At 49.2% G+C, this 16,443-nt stretch overlaps 1 protein-coding gene across 1 annotated transcript in view; it reads right to left on the minus strand.

Moving 5' to 3' along the window:
• Window positions 1–1,133: 1,133 nt before the first annotated feature.
• Window positions 1,134–16,443, minus strand: part of LOC142814121 (DC-STAMP domain-containing protein 2-like) — a 150,588-nt gene continuing 135,278 nt past the window's right edge. The window contains exons 11-14 of the mRNA XM_075892050.1: window positions 8,307–8,538; window positions 7,772–7,899; window positions 5,025–5,124; window positions 1,134–1,316 (exon numbers count right to left, since the gene is read on the minus strand). Coding sequence (XP_075748165.1) covers window positions 1,157–1,316; window positions 5,025–5,124; window positions 7,772–7,899; window positions 8,307–8,538 — 620 coding nt within the window. The 3' untranslated portion in view covers window positions 1,134–1,156. The remainder of the gene's footprint in view (window positions 1,317–5,024; window positions 5,125–7,771; window positions 7,900–8,306; window positions 8,539–16,443) is intronic.

The raw sequence follows: 16,443 nt of genomic DNA on the forward strand, positions 1-16,443 counted from the left end.
GTTATACCAACAAAAAAAGTTTCGTGGTGGTAGTTACCAGCCATCGTGGCAAATACATTGCGAGCCTCACTGTGAACACAGCACATGCCGAAGTGGCAGAGGATGCGGCTATAGCACGGACCCTCACACAGACCAAGACCACGTACGTGATTAGCGATTCGCAAACAGCAATTCGCAATTTTGCCAACGGGCGCACCTCGAAAGAGGCAATTCACATGCTCCAGCGACATCCCATACATCCAGGAGAGGTCGACTTCAATAACGAAAGACACCTGCGACAGATCTCGGCACACACCGGACTGAGCATCCCCATCGAAGCGGCTCGCCGCGATGCTCGAGGCCTCACTCACCGAGCATCGCCGGAGGACGATGAGCCCCCGCGAGAAACTGCAAACATCTGCGTGTGGGAATATCGTATGACTTGGTTTCACGACGTCACCGCACACTACCAGTTACACAGGCGCATATACCCATCCCCCCCCCCCCCCCGAAAGGCCAAAAAGAATGCAAGCGGTACACTTCATACAATTACAAACAGATTCACACAGAAACCCCAGACTCATACACGCCATGTATCCAGACATTATTTACACTACAAATCAACATCATGTGGCGAGTTTGCCACCCTTAGTCACATGCTGTGGGAGTGTCAGGGCCTAATACTCAATTTTAACAGTGCCGATTCATATCTCTCTTCCCCCGCCAACCTCCGCTCGCGCTGGAAGGACGCACTGCTCAGCTCGAACCTGAAGACACAACTCTCGGTCGTCCAGCGTGTTTAAGAAGCCGCTTAGAGACAAGGTTTCGGAACCGCATCCGCGGTGGGTGAACAGGCCCACCAAAAAAAAAAAAAAGAAACGACGGACTCGAATCAATCGTTTTGATTCGGCAAATGAAGTTTATGTTCTTCAGTCTTCTATTTATTTTTATCTTTTTTCCTTTCTTTTTCTAATCTTCACTTGCTTGATGTTTGAATTCCTATATGTGTTTCTTGTTGTCGTTTTTCCCTAACCATAATGTGCGCACTTCATGTGGTCATCGATACGCTCGAAGAAGAAGAAGACCTCTGTTACGACAAGCAACGACAACAGCCTTCGAAAGCACTCGGCACTTCTTCTTGGTTTATTCCCGTATATACATTCTCCAGTACCTATCATCACACGTTCGAGAATTGCAACGGCCTCGCTGTTCTCGCGTTCGAAGCGTTTTCGTCTGCGTGAGCAGCGGAAAGCCGCCGTCGAAGAAAGTCCCGAATCGTCTCGAAGTCGCCTGACTCACTCGAGTCACCTTCGTCGCCCTCCTCTTCACTCGAGTCCCTGAAAAGTTGAGGATGCTAACATGTGGCGGGGGCGGAATCAGAAAATCATAAAAACATCTCAGGAATATAGAGAACTTTCAAATGGACACTTAAGTGAAACAATGAATTAGCTGAGATTTATGAATTTTACTCTGAAAACTAATGTCGTTAACTTCACCGTCATGTTTCAGTGATGTAGGAAAAAAACTAAGATGATAACCGCACTTCGAAATTTCACGCCGAAAATTTCGCGTCTAACATCGTGGATTTCACATGCTTTTTTTATACTTTGGCAATATTCGCCAAACCAAATTTTCTGAATTGTGGTATGCTGAACGTAGTGCTGTGCCTAATCAGAGGGCAATTTTCACCGATTAGGAACTTTCCAGGTCATAGGGAACTCCGTGAAAATATAGGGCGTCATGGCAGATGGTGCAAGAACATCGAGGTGGCGTCACCACCAGCATTTTACTTTCGCGCGTTTTCTCTATTGCCAAGCGTCTTGACGCGGCGAGAGCGGTGATTTTTGTATTCTGGAACAGTTTTTTTACGAATACGAGAAAAAAAAAACATTGTTTCTTCTGATTATTCTTTCGAACATGCCATTCAGGAATTTGTTGCAACAAGGCTTCAATGTGTCGTCCTTTTTTCTCTTTTCCTGCTCTCTCTTTCCGCTTACGCAGCAAGCCTGAATTTCATTCTAAAATGTTCGATGACACGTAGGGCACAACTAAGTACTGCGTTTGCCCGTATCTTGTCTTTATTCCACATAAAAAGCTTCCGTAAGAATGGACTGACTCGCTCAACAATTACTGCGTCCCGCGAAAGCCGTTATGTCGTGGTTTATTTAACCTCGAAGGAGGTGATGTAAAATAACAACACCTTTAAGTGGCATCGAGCGATGGGGCATCCCTTCTTTTACAGTGGCTGCTCTATGATTCGCTCGTCACATTTGCATAATGACAGTTCTAAAATGGGGCCCAGTTCATCACCCACGGTCTCTCAACTTTCCGGAGAAAAGCGTTGGCGTGATGGCCTCTGGATTGCTGTACTTTCTCGAATATAAGGGGAACCTGCGTTTCTAGCAACCGAGGAACAACTGGCGAAAAAATCGGCGAGTCAATGGCGGCAGCTCTCCCATCACGTACAACACTTAAACTGTACCCCATTTAACAAGCATGTTCGTTCCTACGAATATCGATAAATCCCTTCCTTTGTAACCAACAAATACCTGAGCTTTAGCTTTTCCGTGTCGAATTTCTGCGTATGTAAATGACGCAATGCTTCCTGAAATGCCAAACCATACCGTCTTGATTTCAACAATAATGCAGGCTACAATCAAACCACCGTCATCAACGAGTAGTGTAGGGTACGTAAAGAGAAAATATTACCAGTATGCCTTGCCACTTCATTCGTCAATGTGCGACCTAAGCAAGCGACTTCGTTTGCAAGTCTTTATTTGTAACAGCGACTTAATTCGTGGTAACGTCCGAGCCACCTCATCTAACCGTCAGGGATAGGTCGGCGATGACAGGCAGGTGGTACACGTGAGTATATGCGGAACCACGTTTTCGACGCATCACAAGCCTTCTTCTCTGGCACGACGACGACCTCACTTCTGCCGAAGATCATCACCTGCTTACTATATTCACAGTGTTTGTTTTCTACCGAGCGTAGTGCGTAGCCAGATATTCGATATTTGAGTGAAAGCAGCACACTAATGCAAGACAGTGCCCATTACATCAAGTGCTTTTGTTTCGTACGCCCACTTGAAAACGTACTTCAGAAGGCGAGTTCAATGAGTTTGTTTTTTCATTGAGTTTCGTAAGATGCTGAAATACACGTCTTGAAATCCGCATCACGACGAGATACTGAAATCTTCTCTCCTGTTTTCCTTTTGCTCAGTGCAATACCACACGCAGAAGAAAAAGTGAAGAAAGAGAGGAACTTCTTGGGAAGGTACTGCCTCGAATCTCTCGCGTTGCCATCATAACATCACTGCAGCTCCAAAAATAACGTAAGCCTAAGTCAGAAAAGCCAAAAAGGTCCTCGAAAGATAAGAACTTCAATTTATAAAAACTTTATCTAACAACACTTCAGGAGCATTTATACTCATCTATTACAGGCTACATAATTATTCATAGTTCAAACGTTCTATCTCTGCTCACACGAGCTTTGAAAGTTTCTGCACTTAACGCAAGAGCGCTTTTGATGTTCAAGTCAAACGACATTCTTAGCAGGAATTGCAAGCCATGCAGCCTTAAAGTGAAAACCACTGCCCTTGTCGTGAACTATTGAATGACTAAATAGATAATCTATTGTCAAGCGAAATGTGGAGGAGAATGCTGGGTACTCTCAAGGGAGCAACGCTTAAACACACCAAAGCACATCTGAGGACGCTTCGTGCCGATTAAGCTTCGGAATAATGCCTCAAGATGGTTCGACTGGATAAGCACCCTGTCTCTTTAAAAACTGCTAGCTTTCCGATGGCGTACTTACATATCGAGAACTAAGCGAGTTCACTCTGACGGAAATCGTAAAGAATGTGTCACAGGAGCAACCCTTCGAGGCACTGTACTAGGGCGAAACTTCCTAAAACACGTACTTACAAACAACCTGCCACATCCATTAGCTGTATAGGACAGCGCCTGTGCTCGTTGCCAATGGGCACACTCTGGAAGACAGCCGAAAGGATGCTTACCGAATGACACAGAGGACTCTTCGCGCGATACGACGCGAAGAGCTCACGCGAATTAAACCTTAGATAATAAACTACTCGGATAGCTTACTACTTTCCTAAAAACAAACGTTGTCCTCTAATCACTGAAACAGAGACATAGGGCCGAGAGGGGGAAAATTTTCAACGTACAGTTAAATATCCGTATCTCGTTTCATTTCGGCAACTCCTCGTAGAACATTAACGTGATTAGAGGAACGTGAGAGCGATCGACCATCATCAAGCTAACAATAAGTTAATCTGCCAGTTTTTCCGTACGTGACCTTTTTCACAACAACCCTGTAGACAGCCCCCCTCCCCCTCCGGGCTGAATGACTGGGCATCTGCCACATTAAAGTACTTCCTTCTCCGCTCCTTTAACAAAGGGAACCAGTATTCGAAAATTATTTCTATGCGAAGCGAAAATTCAATCCACGTCATGCAAGTTCTGACAATCTTGCTTTCCTGTGCAAAAAAACTCCCCCACGCGCGTGCTTCGACGCAGTTTCTCAACAGTGTGTCTCTAGACTATTTTAAGAACGGCTTTCGGTGTCAATTACTGAACTGTTATCTTTGAGTTTTTCTTTTTTTCATTTACAATTGAACGGACAGATATACTGTAGACGTATACGCATGTACACGATTGGGCGGGTGCTTTCGAAGTTTCGTGAGTTTCTTAATTTCAAGCTACGACGAACAAAAATAAGAGAACATACGTTTAGCCACCCGAAATGGCCGCGGCCATGTGCACAACTTAAAATCATCTATATAGCGAAGCGCAAAAGGAGTGAGCCAGCCGTGAACTCTTCATGAGTGACGCATTGCGTGTGCGCCTACTATATGTTTCGCCGTATACACTCGTTCAATGCAAATTGCAGTACCATGGGAGACATTGCAAACTGTATTCTGGTGAATTTTTTGTTATTTCTAGCCACATTTGCAACTACGCTAAGGTGAGGTACGTGTTCGAAATAGAACACAGCGGAGTGGAGACAGTGAGAGGGCGCTCACATTTCTTCGCTGACGTCGAACAGGTCCCCGTATTCGGCCGGGTTCAAGCACACCGTGCAGACGTTCTCGAGTTCGTCGAAGCATTCCACGCAGTAGACAGCTGCGCGACAGTGGTTAACAAACCCGTGTCAATGAATGAAGCAGTTATTTGAAGGAATGGCCCATTACCTCAGTAAAAAAGGTCGTATCAGATTTAACGTGCAACTATACATAAGTGCGTACAGAAAAAGCTGCAGTCACAACAAATAATGACAGAGGAGGGCAACCATAATTGTTTCATCAAATCACGCGTACTACCGTGCCACTGCGGCCCATATATCTGAATTATTGCACTCCAGAAAGACGTTCACAGGTATTAGCGTGCAGTGAGATCTGTTAATCCGGCACCAGTATTGTGCACCCTTGCGTACATCCGAAGCAAGTGGCAAGAATTTGAATTTATAGTCAACATTGGCAAGAAGACGCTTATATCGTTCGCGATAGGCATCTCAAAATAGCTGTTCATCTGGCAACAATTTTAAAGATGACAAAGCGCAAGAAAATAGGCTTACTTTTAAAAACCTGCCTTTGCGTAAAGCTCCCTTAAAGAAGAAGTTACTGACGACACAAAAAATTCAATGCCGCAAGGGCTGCCTAAAGAGCGAGCGGCCTGTGTGGCTTACGGCCCATGGCCACATTTTTGCCATTTTGCGTCTGACACTGTGCGTCTGACATTTCCTAAAATGCAATAAACAAGCATGTAGCCATGCATAGGCGATGCTGCGATCGAGCACGAGCCTCCTTACGAATGTTGCCAGACTGGCTAGACCCGCTTGCTCGCGAATTTACGCTGTCAACCTTAGTGTTTGATATGACGCAACTATACTATTCTTGGCATATCTGGATGAAAAATACCTTCTTTGACCCATTTTAATGAATACGAGTTTATATACATTACTTAAAATAAAAAATCTCACTTGGGTTTCCCCATGTTAACTTGCGATGCTCACTTCGCATCGGCTGTGTGAACTTTTTTGACGGAGAGGATGATCCCCTCCTTTCTGGGCTGATGCACGCGAGTACAAAAGCTGACGTCACAGCTTCACCCCTGAATTTCTGGGGGTCACGCCTGTGAAGAACAGCCCTCACGGCAGGCCGCCCTTCGCTAATTAAAGTCGCACTGCTCTACAGGCGCTCCTTAGGGCCCAAACGCTTCTGCCCTATTCCTCAGGTGTACTCTCACGGTGGCCACAAAAGCAATCTCTTTATTCCAAACAGTGAAAACAGCTGGGCTCGTCCCCACATCAATAAGTCGTTTGTTCACAGTTTCTGAAAAAAAAGTGACAAGCAGCAGTGCAGGTGCCGACTTACAGTAGCCGCGAGAACAGCAAGCGAGGGATACTGAAGGGAATGCAAACCCATTAAAGCATGTTTGTTTGTATTCCTCCTAGCAGGCTGTGGTGACTTTCTGCGTTGTTCGGCCATTTTCGCTCCTTCGTTTGCTTGCTTTATCTTTTTTTTTCCCATTCATTGCTGTGTGGTCAATTATGTTTGTTTATTTCTGTGTTTCAACGTCATCACGCGAATGAGGAAAAATATATCATGTGCTGCGTAGGGAAGAATGGCAGAAAAAGAACTAAATAGAGGTGAAAATGAAGGCATGTGAAATGAATGCGCTCAACAATACGGATGGCTCAACATGGCCTACACTTGTTAAATGAAAGTCACATATTAAGTTACAGGCAGCAGCCACCCTGCCGACGTTTCGCAGTGCCCACCTTTAGTAATGCGCGCAATGGCTGATCGAAAGAGCAGCGCCTCCTGGTCAATGAACTTCCTTCCTAAATCACCACGCTTTTTACCAAATTATCTTGGGACGACCCGGTGATGCTGCGGTGATTTCGCCAGTTTCGTCATGCTTGTTTTTATATTAGCTGCAACTCACGGCGCTTCGGCCAGCACGGGGATTACTAATACACGAATTTGTCCAACCTTTCAACTCGCTTTGGCTCCGCGTGGCCTCAGTCGGCTTTGCCGCCAGACGTCGTTCACGCTTCTGACTATCTTGACTTCTTGGACTCCAGACTTGCACATTTTTTGTGTCCTTGTTTCTTTTAGCGCAGTTAAGCCATCAAGTAATGGACGTCAGCCCAACTTGGTTCTCTTGAATTTTCGCCAATTGAAATCAACTCACGAAGTTCACAACCACGCGTTCTTTTATTCGAATCAAAACCAAAACACTGCAACAAACAAAGCTACAAGTGCGTTCCAAGCCCGTAAGCACGAAGACTAGGCGAATCTGTGCACTACGCCTCTTTCTCATACTCGCTGAACGATCTCAGCGCCAGAGATTGTAAGGAATCGTATGCTGTGAAGTAAAGTTTTGTGTTAACGTCATCTCTTGACGATAGGAAGGTATCGAATAGCTTGCGCAACCGTTATCTTTTGCGGTCGCTGTCACTGCGTATGCGTTATAACGCTAGCCGCTATCAGCGTTTGCGTTTTGCCCGTACAAATCCGAAATAGCTTGCAGCCCTCAAGGCCTGCAAAGTTTCTTTGCGGCGACTCGAATGTGCGTCAGAGTTTGCTAGGAATGAACGCTATTGGAAAACTCATATGTCACCCGTACGCAAACGTTACGCCCACAGCACCCGCTAACTTAGCGTACGCAATTCGAAAACTCGCGAATGAGTTTTCGCATCACTCGTGATCACGCCGAAGGAAGCCAGTTTTCTGACTCCTGACGAGGAGGCATGCGAAGCTCTCACCCTTGCAGGTCGGTGTCGCACACTGGCGGAATCCCTGCGCATCGTCCATGGCGCCCGAAGTTCCACAAGAGAGGCAGTTCTTTCTCCGTATGCCCACGAGGTTCAACGCTCTGCGGACTACAGGAAATCTGCACGGTTTGGGAACAAAAAACTGCTACAAAGTAATTCCCCACTCTGGAACCGCTTGGAGAGCAGTTCCCTGAGCTAGCATCAGTCGTCTCTGAATGTCCTCTTCACATTCAACAGCTTCTGAATTGCGCAAAACATATGAAGCAAGAAGTGAGGTTCACTTAAAATTAAGAAAAAAAAAATAGTGGAGCTCGTGTTGTGCCGGAAGCCGCCTGCTCAAACGCGATTACTTTTGTTTTCAAGAAACTTCTGATTCTATCTTCAGTAGAAATTCGCCAAAAATCACCAAATTCCCACTACCGCCAAAGTAAGAATGAAGACGACACATTAATGCGAACCGAATGAGCCACAAGCGGTCAGTCTATGCAAGCCATGATTCAAAAGTCAACCAACGAAGCAGACGCACCGCGCGAGAAACAAGTCAACCAGGCCGGGCGCCCTGCCGCCCTCCCAGCGCAAGCGGAGCGCCCTGCGCGCCCCGGTCAGCCAGCCCGTGCGCAGCGAGAGCAGGTGCGCGTGCAGCCAGGCAGCCCGGGCGCGCTCCCGGTCTGGGTAGAAGGCGGACGCCACCACGTGACGCAGTCGAAGCCCGTACGTCTGGCCCACAATCAAGACTACTCCCAGCAAGTACACCACACCTGCGTTGTGCGGAGATGTCTCGTGAAAGGCCGAAAGTGTCGTCGGCGTCGACACGAGTGACGCGAAAAAGCCCCGCATCTCCACGAAGTGAATCATGACGAGCGAGTGAAGCTTTGCGAATCGTGTCGCCATGGAATGTAAATTTGGTCGACGGAAAGCTAGGCCCGTAACGTCAATTTCGCCGACTATAGTATAAAGGGTTTGTGCTTGTAGCTGTTCTATATTGTTCTGTTTCAAATATATCGCTAAAGGGCCACTCGCCAGGTTTGACAATTTTTAGCTGACAAGTGCTATTCGTAGATGAGGCGTTCGCGATCACGTTTGCCAAAATTTGCAACGCTACGCACCACCGAAATGGGTCGAATATTAAGATGAACGCTGCTCCTCCTCCTTTTTTTTTTTTGGGGGGGGGGGGGGGGCCCAGAGAATGAGGGCATGACGTGCGCGTATGAACAGCCCTATGTACACGGCATGCTGTGACGTTGGTCCTCTACGTCGACGACTCTGCTCAGACGTTGCCAATCGTGGCACGTCATATGGCGAAAAATATTTACCATGACATGCGTAGTTTATGTAAATGTTGTTTGAAGAGAATAATAAATATATAGAAAAATATTACGACGCAATAACGAGGTGCAAGTGTTCTTTTTTTTTCACCCTGTGAATTGCAACGAGATGCGGGGCTAATGTGCCGGCGTTTCGCATACGTTCGAGTACCCGCGGTCAGCGCATCGAGCAGACAGACGACCACCGTGGAACACTCCTACGCGTTCGCGCACTCATTGTGCTCATCTGTTTTACCACGTCTAAGCCAGCTATTCCGAAACATCCCGCAGAAATTGGCAGTAGACCTCAAGAAATGAGGGACCTTAAGCTTCGCCTTTAAGAGTTGAACGCGATAGCGAAATCCGGTCCGTATATTTATAGTGCGCCCTTCAAGCACTAAGTGTGTACTTGATAATTTTATTATGTTATGTACATACAAACACTCGCACACAGTAGATCATAAAAGGCGTGCATGCAAATGGTACATACAGGTTTTTGATCTAAAGCAAGAGTCGCATGGCCTCTAAAATACACGCCACGCGCTCGCCACCTCGGAGGCCATGAAGAGTCTCACAATGCCTCACAGATAGCAGCACATTATCCAGCACTTGCTCTTTCCTTTATCAACGCCTCTGGAAAGGCATAATATATTTTCAGCTAGATGAACATAGTTCGTTTTTATAGCAGTTCGAAAGTTCCTGTGTGTTTTTAGCGGTGGCGGCAGCACTATCCCGGCATTTTTCGACGTAATTTGAGGCTTTCCAAATGTGCCTACATATCGCCAAATGGGCTCGTTTTCGTCGTGACACCTGTCGAACGAAACGCGTTAAAGGGGCCCTGAAACACTTTTTCAAATAACCATAGAATGTATTCACTAGAAGAGCTTATTGCCTCACGAATTCAACACTGAAAAAGCTTTAAGAATCAGTTCAGAGTGAGTGGAGTTGCAAAGGTTTGTAGCATGCTGCAATTGCATTATCTCTTCTCTCGTTCCGACGAAAGCGCTCGAAGCTAAGCAGGGAGGGGTGGCATGGGCAAAGAAACTACCACGCCTCGTGACCTTGAGCACTTCTTTTTTTCTTCGAATGTGCGGGTATTTCAGTGTGATCGCGCGCGCACGCGTGGACAAGTAGCGGCCTCCTGCGGCGATTTTGGTAACTTGATTTTTCGTTCACAGACGCACAGACGATTTTTCGCTCACAACCAACCGGCCCGACACTGACGGCGGGATTTCGGCGACACGAGCTAACGCTATCGCGTTACACTCACTCTGGTCAACAAAAAAAAAAAAAAAACCGCTCGCGTGCACGGAGGTTGGTCTTGTTCGGGCATGCCATGCACACGTGACCTCTTGGTCGGATACTGGAGAGGGTGGGAAGAGCTTTGGCTCGCGAAGGCTACGCGGAGGAGCGGCAAGGGTGTCGAGCTTGCCGCCTCTCATCCTCGTTTCGCGACGCTGCAAAAAAAAAAAAAACAAGTTTCTCAGCTCGTATTGAACCGAATAAAAAAATTTTTTGTGGCAAATTGTTCCTTATCAGACACCAAACTATTTCCATGGCCTAATAAAGTTTGGTACGAGGTCTGTTGAGTGCCCCTTAAAACATCTCTACATCTCTGTGTGTGTGTGTGTGTGTGTGTGTGTGTGTGTGTGTGTGTGTGTGTGTGTGTGTGTGTGTGTGTGTGTGTGTGTGTGTGTGTGTGTGTGTGTGTGTGTGTGTGTGTGTGTGTGTGTGTGTGTGTGTGTGTGTGTGTGTGTGTGTGTGTGTGTGTGTGTGTGTGTGTGTGTGTGTGTGTGTGTGTGTGTGTGTGTGTGTGTGTGTGTGTGTGTGTGTGTGTGTGTGTGTGTGTGTGTGTGTGTGTGTGTGTGTGTGTGTGTGCGTGTGTGTGTGTGCGAAAGAGAGATAGAGTCAGTGAGTGCGACAGGGAAAAAGAGAGAGAGAGAGGTTGAGCGAACGTGCGTGAGATTTTGTTGTACTTGAACAGGTCTAGCGCATAACGGGAGTGAATAAACGGGCGAGTCGGCCAACACAACCGGACAGACCGCTCTGTCCCTAGGGCCACAGTCACACATTAGAAGTGAAGCGAAAAAGAAAATGCCACAGCGGCCGGAAAACCACGACCGCGCGCTGCCCTCGGAAATGATACCACCACCACCACAATGGCTACTTTGAGAATTATTTGTTTTTTTTTTTCGTGAGCACTAAATTATATACAGATTTATTGCTATTCACGCAAAGTAGTGAAAAAACAGCTCGCATCATTTCAAACGTTGTTTCGGGAGGTAGGCCAGCAGAAACGACACAAGCGAACACACCGGCAGTGGCGACGTGGTTTCAACCGGCTGTACACAAAAGTGAGACATGTTGGGGCATGCCGACTCGCTGCCGCTGCATCGTCTACTTCCAGAGTTCTCGGCGACCGTAATTCAAGTAAGGCTCTCAATGAACGCGTCCTGGTTGGTGCCATCAAGCTTCGTCGTGCTGCACGGGTAGTTTGCGATTTGAGCCGATGCGAGGCACTGCCGACGCGTATGCCGCCATGTTAAATCTGAAGCCGGCTGATTAGGTTGTCGGAGCTAACACGGGAAAGATCCAGCCCTGACAGCGTTCAGTTTTCTAACTCACTTTTTTTATTATCGCGCTCCACCCACCGCGCGGCCCAAATGCCAACTTCTTCCTTGACGAGCGGCGCAATGAGGCGCTACAGGGCTCCCCCCCCCCCATAAATCTACAGCCGTAGGAGTCACCAGAGCAATTGCCCAGTGGACATGCTTGGATGTGGGCATCCAGACTGGAGATGGAAACCCCGCAGCCGCGAGAGCGGCGATATACGAAGGTTTCAGTCGATCATCAGCCACGACGTCTTCACGGCCATTGATGTCCAGCGTGAACGTCTTAGGTGTACGATGGAGTACGCAGAATGGGCCATCATAGGCTGGTGTTAGTGGTGGCCGTATTTAGTCACGCCGAACGAAGACGTGACTGCAGTCATGCAGCTCTTGACTGACGAAGGCAGACTGGGGCTGTCGGTCGGCAGGAATCACAGGAGCAAGGTCCCGAAACGTGGTGCGCAGCTCTCGAATGTACGTGGAGGCATCGTGAGTGGAAGGTGGCGATGATGGCTCAAAGAATTCTCCTGGAAGACGCAGGGAAACGCCATAGACTAGTTCGGCTGATGAGCCGCCGAGATCCACTTTCAATGCTGATCGGATGCCCAGAAGTACGAAGGGGAGGTGGTCGAGCCAACGTTCCCTTGGCTGGTGAGCAGTGAGGGCAGCTTTCAGTTGTCGATGAAGCCGTTCGACCATGCCATTGGCGGAAGGATGGTAGGCAGTTGTGTGGATGTGTCGAATGCCCAGGATATTGGCAAGTGCGGTGAAAAGGGCCAACTGAGACTGACGACCGCGATCAGTGGTGACGACAGAAGGGCATCCAAAGCGCGACACCCAGCCCTTTGTGAAAGCCTTGGCAACTGTTGGTGCTGTAATGTCGGAAATGGGAAACGCTTACGGCCATCTGGTGAAGCGATCCACCCATGTCAGCAGGTAACAGGCTCCTTGCGATAACGGAAGAAGACCGACGATGTCGAGATGGACGTGAGAAAACCTTGCGTCTGGAGGCCGAAACGGGGATGTTGCCGTGACAGTGTGACGGTGAACTTTAACGCGCTGGTACTCAAGGCAGGTTCGCGCCCAGCGTCGGACATCAGCATTGATGCTTGGCCAAAGGATACGACATGTGACTAGCTTCTGGGTCGCACGAATACCAGGATGGCTCATGTTGTGCACGTGATCAAAAATTGCCCGACGAAAAGCTGAAGGCACAAAGGGCCGAGGGACATCAGTAGACGTTTCGCACGTTATTAATGAGGTTGAAAATGGAAGCGGGCACTCCGTGAACGATAGAGACGTGGATGAAGAGCGAAGGCGATGCAGCTCAGGATCGTTGCTTTGGGCAGCTGCTAGCTCTTCCATGTCTAGTGGTGGCTGGGTCGACAAGGCATCGATGCGGGATAGTGCATCAGCAGCAGCATTTTCCGGCCCATGTACGTGTCTGAGATCCACAGTGAACTCGGCAATAAAGCATAGTTGACGGATCTCCCGTGCAGTATAATCGCTGTGATTGCGATGGAAGGCAAACGTCAGGGGCTTGTGGTCTGTAACGACGTAAAAGTCCCGGCCCTCCAATAAATGACAAAAATGTTTGACGGCGAGGTATACCGCGAGGAGTTCTCGGGCAAATGTACTGTATTTTTCCTCTGGTGGCTTCAGTTTTTGCGAGAAAAACCCAAGGGGCTGCCAACCGGATACGTGCTGCTCGAGAACGGCGCCAACTGCCACGCTTGATGCATCGGTGATGAGACGAATTGGGGCATCAGGGACGGGATGTATGAGCATGGTAGCGTCTGCCAGAGCCTTCTTGGCAGTGCAGAAGGCAGATGCAGCGTCCTTGGGCCACTCCAGTGGCGCAGCCGGGTCTTTTTTTTTTTAGCCAATAGGTCGGTCAAGGGCTTTAGGAATGTGGCGCCCTTTGGAAGAAAACGGCGATGGAAGTTTAGTAGGCCCAGAAATTCTCGGAGTCTCTTCAGTGAAGTCGGTGGTGGAAAGTCTTGAATAGCCTTCACTTTGCTGGCGAGTGGTTGGATACCCTTTGGAGTGACAAGGTGGCCTAGGAACTCTATTGTAGCGACGCCGAAGATGCACTTATTGGGATTAATTACGAGGCCGTAATCATCCAGGCGGTGGAACAGGGTGCGCAGGTGGGCTTCATGCTCAGGGCCGGATGAGCTTGCTACAAGGAGGTCATCAAGGTAGGCAAATACGAAATCGAGACCTCGCGTGACCTTGTTGATAGTGCGCTGAAAGGTCTGTGCAGAGTTTCGCAATCCAAGAGGCATCCTCACATATTCAAACAGACCGAATGGGGTGGTGATGGCCGTCTTCGGAATGTCGGCGGGTTCTACAGGAATCTGATGGTAAGCCTTCACTGAGTCGATCTTAGAGAAGATTGTGCACCCAGCCAAATTTGATGTGAAATCCTGTATGTGAGGAAGTGGATAGCAGTCTGGTAAGGTATGGGCATTGAGAACGTGGTAATCCCCACATGGTCTCCAGTCGCCAGGATCTTTCTTCGGTACCATGTGGAGTGGCGACGCCCAGTTGCTGGAGGAAGGCCGCACAATGCCGAGTTCAAGCATGTGCTCAAACTCACGGCGGGCGATGGCGAGGCGTTCTCCAGATAGTCGACGGGGTCGTGTAAAAACGGGAGGTCCAGTGGTTACAATGTGGTGAGTGATGGAATGCTTCACCGGTGACTCTCTGGCGTTCGGCTTCGTGATGCTGGGAAAGTCGTCGAGTATTTTTGCTACGGCGAAGAAGGTGTGAGAGCTCGCAGTCTCGTTGGCGAGGAAGTACAGAGTACACCGTTGATGGAGAGGCGGGTGTTGAGATCAATGAGGCGATGAGCATGCATGTCCACAGCAAGGTTGAAAAAACTGAGGAAGTCAGCTCCAAGAACAGCTTGCGAGACGTCAGCGAGGATGAAAATCCAGTGGAACGTACGGCGTAGTCCAAGGTCAAGTGTAAGAGAGCGTTGGCCGTATGTGCGAATGGCGGAATTGTTGATCGCTTGAAGTGGGCAGATCTGTTCGTTGCGATGGCGATCTGCACACGAGGCCGGGATGACGCTAACCTGGGCTCCTGTGTCGACTAGGAAGCAAGCGCCAGTGATCTTATCAGAGACATAGAAAAGGCGGCATGACTTTCGACCAGTACCACTTGCCACCGTCAGTGGCCGGTCGTCGCATTTCCCGACCAGGAGCACGTGCTAGTGCACGTGCGAGTGCACTTGCGAGCAGAGGCACCGAATCGGTGGTGGTACCAGCACACGGTTGAGGATGAAACGTCCCGCGGCGCGTCGGGTGGCCGAAGTTCCGGAGAACGTGGGGGCGTCGAGGAGCGACTGTGTATCTGGAACCTGGATGACGGTCGACGATGCGCAGGTACAAAGTGATCGAGGCGCCTGACAAGGGCGTCCAAACGGTTCTCGATGCTCGCGAGCGCCGGGTCTGCAGCGGTGGCCGGTGGCGGTGTGGTAACGGCGTTGAGGCTATGTGCCCGCGAGTAGTCCGCCACTCGGTCAGCCATTTCAGCGAGTGTGTCTACTGGCACATCTCCTGCAGCTACGAGGACCGGGACCATGCTTACCATGCGGTAAGCGCTGGAGGAACAACTCACGTAACAGCTTCTCCTCTTGAGGGGCGGAGGGGCCGCCAAGGAGCTGGCGCATGCGTCGCAGGAGCTGTGATGGGCGACGGTCACCGAGCTCTGTAGCCGTGATGAGCTGTTGGAGTCTGCTGTGTTCGGACTCAGACTTGCGGGAAATGATAGCTGCCTTCAACGTGTCGTAGGGATGGCTCGGGTGCGGCGACGCTAAAATATCAGCTAAGTCGTCGGCTACGTCCGGAGGTAAGCAGGATACCAGATGCCAGTGCCTGGTCTGTTGGCTGGTTATTTGCCGTAGACGGAAGTGCGCCTCAACCTGAAGAAACCATGTGCTGGGGCTGTTGGGCCAAAATGGTGGCAGGTTGACATGTTGAATCGCAGCGACTGCAGCCCCGCTAGGTCTGGCGTCTTCTTGGGCGTCAGGACTGGTAGGATTGGTGGCAGAGCCGGCGGGATCCATGCGGGATGATCGGGGCTGTGTGTTCTTTATCGGGTCACCATTAACTGTCGAAGCTTACACGGGAAAGATCCAGCCCTGACAGCGTTCAGTTTTCGAACTCATTTTTTTTTTATTATCGCGCTCCACCCGCCGCGCGGCCCAAATGCCAACTTCTTCCTTGACGAGCGGCGCATTGAGGCGCTACAAGGTCACTTGGTTTGATTTAGCGCAGCCAAGGCTGTGAAGCGGAAAATGGACCCGGTTTTGCGTGGCGGGAAAATCGGTCTGGGAGCGATTCTTGCGCGCCGGCCACGCGTTGTGGTTTTCCGACCGCTTGGGCGGCGAAACAAGCCAGTTTCCGGAGAGTTTTGCCAGTTTCGCTCTCTTCCAGGCCAAGTGTGAACGCGCCTTTATTGTTGGCCGGCTCGGCCGTTTCTTCTGTCCCGTCGTAATGCGCTGGAACAGTTCAAGTGATTACCCCACTTTATAACGACATCACTGGCCGTGAAAGTTGTGATATAATCAAGTGACATTGCCGTTTGGTGAGCCGATCCCGGAGGCACAAGAAAAAATAATTTTGGCTGCCATAAAGGGAGTCGGTTGAGAAGTAAAAGACTTTCTTGCTAAAGGTGTAAAGAACCTCATGATGTCCAAGAGCAGCTTCAATAATTCATTCACTCATTCATTGGCGTCGAC

This window comes from Rhipicephalus microplus, chromosome 4 (assembly GCF_043290135.1).
Source record: "Rhipicephalus microplus isolate Deutch F79 chromosome 4, USDA_Rmic, whole genome shotgun sequence".
In the NCBI taxonomy this organism is placed as follows: Eukaryota; Metazoa; Arthropoda; class Arachnida; order Ixodida; family Ixodidae; genus Rhipicephalus; species Rhipicephalus microplus.